At 43.9% G+C, this 6,695-nt stretch overlaps 1 protein-coding gene across 1 annotated transcript in view; it reads right to left on the bottom strand.

Annotated features, from left to right (window-relative positions):
- Positions 1-3,601, bottom strand: part of efna1b (ephrin-A1b) — an 11,924-nt gene extending 8,323 nt beyond the window's left edge. Inside the window, exon 1 of the mRNA XM_012818040.3 lies at positions 3,298-3,601. Coding sequence (XP_012673494.2) covers positions 3,298-3,395 — 98 coding nt within the window. The 5' untranslated portion in view covers positions 3,396-3,601. The remainder of the gene's footprint in view (positions 1-3,297) is intronic.
- Between the last annotated feature and the right edge of the window lie 3,094 nt (positions 3,602-6,695).

The raw sequence follows: 6,695 nt of genomic DNA, 5'->3' as shown, positions 1-6,695 counted from the left end.
ATATGCCATGACTTACGGGGGAGAGAACGTGTGTTGTGTGCATGTGTGTGTGTGTGTGTGTGTGTGTGTGTGTGTGTGTGTGTGCATGCACATGTATGAGCATAGGTGTGTGAGAAGGTGGAAGATAGTCTCACCATTAATTGTTAACAATAAAACAAACTTTCTAAAAAGTTTAAGCAGACTACTACACGCACACACTCACACACACACACACACACACACACACACACACACACACACACACACACACATTCATAGACACACGCCCATAGCAAGCAGAGGCACGTAGTAAGTATAAAAACAGCTTGTCAAAAACAAGCCTGGCAGGGTCCTTATATGAAAGGGCAGACAGTTCTTAGAGACAGACAGAACACAACAGGCACCTCTCCACAGGGAACACACACACACACACACTCACACACACACACTCACGCCACACCTTTCAACGTCACCACAAACACAATAAACCTTTCAATGAACTTTGATATGGACACACGTTAAAGATTAAGCCATTATTGAAATACACACGCACATGGACAAGCACACACAAGCACATACACATCTGACTAGCTCAGGTGGTTCCAGAAAAATATCAAAACCTGTTTGAGACACATCACTTGAGCGAAGGGGGTGAATGTGTGTGTGTGTGGAAAACACCTGTGTGTGGATGTCTCGGTGTCGAGGAGGGAGTGCTGAGACATTATTTGCCATCTGCTGGAAATTACCCCAATCACTAATCATGTTACATGCCATCACAACTCTGACATCAGCTTTTCAGGCTTTACTAATCCAATCTGGGATTGATTAATGAGTTGATTGATGGACAGATGAAAAACGAAAGAAAAATAAAGACAGATGGAGCAGGGCGAAGGGATAGATCTGAGAAAGACGCCAGAATAAATGAACGAATGAATAAGCACAAACTGCCTTTCACTCTTTTTCTCCTGGGATTCTGGGAAAGAGCGATTAGTAGGCGAACGAAGGAATTGAAAAAAAGAAGGGGATTTAAATATGAAACGGCGCGGTAAAAATAACCAGACGCACATCTTCAGATTACAGTGGCCTCCAGATGGGATTATTCTTTTATTACTCACTGTTACAGATGTGCTTATGTGTGTATGTGTGTGAGACAATTTCATGGATCTTGCAGATGGGAACAAAACTTCATTTAGTGAGATCAGTGGAAGACTTCTGAGAAATGTGACAGGATTCAAGTGTGTGTGTGTTTCTGGTGTATTTGTGGGAGTCTGTCTGACGTTGCACCTTTTGCCCTTTTATACCTTACATAAGCACAATTTTACAACATGCTCTTCTCTCTCTCTGTGTTTGTGTGTGTGTGTGTGTGTGTGTGTGTGTGTGTGTGTGTGTGTGTGTGTGTGTGTGTGTGTGTGTGCGTCCATGTGTATGTGTGTGTCTGAGAGCTAGACTAAATTTAGCTGCCATGAGGGGGATTATTGTTAACATTATGATTTTTCTTGTTATGGTTATGCAAGCTGACTTTCTGACCAAATGTGAACCATGTCAGGATTAAAATAAACACACAAGTTCAGTGTCAGTGCCAGTCCGCTAACCAGAATACACACACACACACACACACACACACACACACACACACACACACACACACACTATTCTACTTATTGCTTTTTCCATTCCATATTCCTGTCATTTTTATTTTATATTTATATCTCCCACTAGTCTGACTCTGACTACACTCCCCCCCCTAACACACACACACACTTGGCCCACTTTCCATATCTTGACTCAGTGTGCACTCATCCTCTGATAGGGTCTATAGGTAATAGGATATTGCCCAACACAGGACAGCTGAATTATGATATTGTACAAAGGTGTCATTGGTGACTCATCACACATCGTACGGTAATAACTGACTCACGCTTGCGCCTTGCGCCACTGCCTTACTACAGAATATTCCACTATCTGAAAAACAAGTAACGTCACCGACGCTGATTTACGGCCCTCGTGAAGGGAGGGTAGCACCTTGAACCTCGGTTGCTCGCACGTAGCGTCTGGATAAGGCCGTATACGTGACCAAAAGTCCATGAAACTACCAGGAAACAAGAAGGAGCAAATATCTGCAAACAGGTGCGGGTGCTTTTGACCTTGTCAGATCAAATCGACCAGAATAACGACTCCAGTCAAGCCTAGCTTCTGGATTTCAAGTTACGCCTTTGGAGTCCACAGTAGTAGCCTCTTTCTTTAGTTTCCCCCTAAAAGCTCGATAAATCCGGGCTGCGCTCTCGTGCCTGTCATTCGCATCGATCTCATCTAAGTGCTCATTTTTCAAGATACCCTCAAAACACACAAGCCTGAAATCTGTCTCTGTCTGTCTGTTGTCTGTCTCTCTGCTGTCTCTCTCTCTCTCTGAAGTCAGTTCAACAGGCTTTATGGCATGACTGTGGTAACTGACCCAAAATGCAGATCATTTTGTCGCATTAAAATTAATGAGCGCTCGTTTTCTGCCTCTCTTTCACACACACCACACATTTGCAGAGTTGCCATGGCACACAAAAGTTCAGTTCGGCAGATGCCTACGCAGGGATACCCAGTCTCCTTCTGAGCGAGTCCTCCCACATAGTTAACAGATTTCCTCTAACCAAGTTCTTCGGTCTACACGGAACACAACATTCTGATATTCTATCAGGTCTGCTCACGCTCGTCTATTTATTACCTCGCGCAAGTGTGCGACACCACTGTAAGTATATTTAGTCCTTTCCGCCAGTCCATCCGCCTGGTCGAGCTTGCTTGTCCTTTCTTGCATGGGTGTCTGTTTACGTACTCCGAGCGCAACGCAATAATTACAATCTCGTTAACAGGTTAAACGAGTTAGACAAAAGACACAAACAGATAAGCGAAGACGTCAGGGTTGGCAACTGTTGTATAACAACAACTAGCAACGACAACAAGCAGGCGATGTGCTCTCTGCAACTTTACTGTAAACTGCAGAGAGCGAGACACTATAGCGCTTTAACTTTATTGCGTTTTTGCGTAGCCCTGCGCCACATTACATGTTTATATAGTTATTTCATGAGGAGACGAGCGTGTAACCTATTGCATTCTATGTTTTACACAGGTCAGAGAAGTGCTGCGTTGTAGAATGCTGTTTTGAGATAAGTGTCCGATAACACTAAAATAAGACTAGACAGTCCTGCACTGATAAGCCTGAGACACACACTTGCAGTTATCACATACTCGAATCAAAAGAACAAACACACGTACACAAACAAACAAACAAACACACAAACAAATAAATAGGTCCATGCATTTGCTACTCACTTGGGATTCGTGCTATTCCAGAGTACACTATGCCGTTCCGCGGACACACACCAGGCGCAGAAAGTCAAGGAGAAGCACACGAACCAAAGAAAATCCATCACTGATGTACGTGATTTACGCAAATGAGCGCAAGAACGAATAAATATAACAATCGCGTTTGCAAGCTATACTCAACACTAAAAATGTTTAGTACTGAACGAAAATAAACAATGTAAATATAAGCAATGAGATCAGTTGCTTGTTTGATTACTCGAGGAGACTTCACAGTCTGGTTCAACTTAACAAGAAGCACGCTGGTTCTAAAGACACTCCGCGCGTTCACTCAGTTTTGAGGAATGCCCCCTGGAAGAAGACCACGCCCATTGTAGCCGTAAGCAAATCACACGCCACGGACAGCAGCAGAGAGACGCCCATTACGTGAGGCACCCAATTGCAGAGGCGTTATGGAAAGACACATCGCCCTTTTCAGAAAACATTAATGTTATTTTGTTGCTCGAGTAAAGACAATAGATACTGTCAGACATGTTCATGTAGGCGTGTGTCGCCATTAGTTAAACAGAGACAACAAAACGACAAATGTGGCACTGTTATTGATATCCCATTTGTGTATGAACATTTTCCACTTACAGACACTCATCATTTTGAAGTTGGTAAAATACAATTCCAGGTCAGATTTTTTCACTTATCAATGTCATTGTCATCTAAAGATATGTCCATCCAAACATTTTGTGCTATATGGAATATACTGTATGGACAATCTCAGATGCACAATAACAATATGCACGACAATATAACAACCAAGAACCCAAAAGGAAGTAAAAGAAGTTCCATCTGCACCTGCATGGGGTCTCCTCTGCAGAGCACAGAATGGTTCTCATCCTGGGTATTCAAAGGAGGTGGTTTAGTGATAAACTGAGGTAAGTTAACTCAGAGTAAGTGGTGAACCTGGTAATAGAAGAGCCCTAGCCCCAAAACAAAGCCATTAGGTTATTTTATTAGGTGGTGTACCACTTACTCTGTGTTAACTTACCCAGGTTCGTCACTAAGCCCCCCCCCCCCCCCCCCCCCCCCTGATCTGACGTGGTTTTGGTGTGGAACCTGCAGGTCCAGCTGAGCTGCTGTCTGGGTCTTAGTTCCACTGACCCACCGGTCTTCCAACCCAAGAGACAATAATTATAAATACGGACTAATTCATATATTGTGTGATTATGTGAGTGCTTCAGCCCACATCATGTTCGTTTTATGGTTATTCATTTTGCATGGGTAAAATTATCACAGTTGCTATACTTGAGGTGTTGATATCACCCTGTGTGCTGTTTCTAATTCCGTTTTGTGGTTAATCATAACAGCCTGAGTCACTCTGTGGTTGTTTTTGTCGCTCAGCAATTTAGTGAGGACAGTCTGGTTTAAATATAATGCAAGGCAAAAAAGTGAATGTTATTCCAGTTGTCATCAGTTATCATCAGGGCAAAAAATACACACAAAGTCTGATTTCAATGACTCATTTGTACAAAGTAATAGAAAACAAACCATAAAACGTCCAGCCACAAAGTTCCGATTGGGCCGTTTATTCTGTACATAAAGAGATTATCGGCTTCATTTCTGTTGCATTATGTACTCCACAGTTAGTCCAATCTACCTTTTTATGATGGTTGTTGATAAGGCAATTTATGAGGTATCTCAACTTTGGCTTCAGAGAGACAGGCAGGGGTCAAATCCGAGGGCCCCATGTCTCTTAAAAGGGAGCGGACTTGATTTCAGAATTAAGACGCATAGATAGGACCCATCTCTTACAGGAGAGACACAGTCCAATCACTCAAACCACTCCTCTGTTCAGTATTTTAGTAAGAAGCTCAAATATCCTATTCTGTTGGAGAGTCTGGTAAACATCGATCCTTGACTGACCTCCGACTTCAAGTCACAACAAGCCTCTTTACGTAACACTTTAGTGGGGGTTTTATTTTCCACTATTATTTACTTATCTGGAAATTCACCCTTCAAACCCCCGCCTGCCAGTCTCTAACAAAAAAATAAACTTGTCACTTCCTGCTAATCAATTCAGCCATTCAGTCATACAGACTCGCCTCCAGCCTCTGCTGAACCTTAACTCGAGACTGTGACATCATCATTGTCAGCCGCGCACCGTCACCTGGGCCTTTCCATTCCCGCCACACCTCCAGGGAGCTCCAGGCACTCCTCCCACCACCTTTAGCCCAGGTGAGCTGTGTCCCCCTGGGGCAGAATAGACTTTAAGCCCCCCAGCCCGCTACCCCCTCTGATCCTGAGATCCAGGTGTGTGTGTGTGTGTGTGTGTGTGTGTGTGTGTGTGTGTGTGTGTGTGTGTGTGTGTGTGTGTGTGTGTGTGTGTCTGTGTGTGTGTGTGTGTGTGTGTGTGTGTGTGTGTGTGTGAGGTTTGTGTGTGTGTGTGTGTGTGTTATTTATGACTGTCGGGAGTGAGAGTTGAGGAGAGAGCATGTAGCTGTCGTCGGCTTCAGACAGGGGCAGACAAGCACATACTCGCTAAGAGACTCCATTGAACACAGCGATTAGTCAGTCTCTGAGTGTCTTGCCCTGTGTGTACATGTGTGTCTGTGCGTACAAAGGCTGTTTTCCAACAGAAATGAATCTTGTTGTGAACAGTTTTCACCTTTGCAGTTAATAAGACAGAGAGTGTATGCCTATTCACAAGTGCCCTACAGACGTGTGCCTATTTGTATGTGTGTAAAATGTGTGTGACCTTACTGAGAGAGATATGCAAAGGTAACAACTCTCTCTGATTTTTGGGTTGATGCTGTGTTCAAATGGGAAAAAAATAGTTAAATGATTACCAAGTTTTATCCTTCCAGGAAACCAATTACAGAAAGTACAAGACACAGAACCTCAGTGTTGTCAAAACAAGTTTTGCGGAGACCTTTGCATGGCCTCACACACAGTGGAGTGATACACACATAACAAGTTGCAACATATTTATTGCTCTCCATCTCTCTCTATCTCTGTCTCTCTCTCTACTCTCTTTCTCTGTCTCAATTCAATATACTTTGTTGGCATGACTGTAATGTGTACAATATTCCATCCCATTGCATCTCTCTCTTTTCTCTCTCTACCTTTCTCGCTCTCTCTATTTCTTTCTCTCTCTCTCTCTCTCTCTCTCTCTCTCTCTTTCTCTTTGCAGCACCAGCGCTCCCTGAGTGAGGACAGTGGGAGAGGCGTGTGCGCCCCCGAGGAGAGGAGACCCACACATGACCAGGGTGAGACATCTGTGACACCCAGGCACTGATCAGCACCACTGAGTCGCACGCCTCTCTCTCTCTCCAGCTCTCCTGCTCTCTCCATCCCTCCCCTCCATCCGTCTGCATTCTGTATGAGTGTGTGTGTGTGTGTGTGTGTGTGTGTGTTTG

The sequence above is a fragment of the Clupea harengus genome, chromosome 11, assembly GCF_900700415.2.
Source record: "Clupea harengus chromosome 11, Ch_v2.0.2, whole genome shotgun sequence".
Taxonomy (NCBI): Eukaryota; Metazoa; Chordata; class Actinopteri; order Clupeiformes; family Clupeidae; genus Clupea; species Clupea harengus.
Note: the sequence above shows the minus strand (reverse complement) of the source record. Positions and strands in the feature narration are given on the sequence as shown.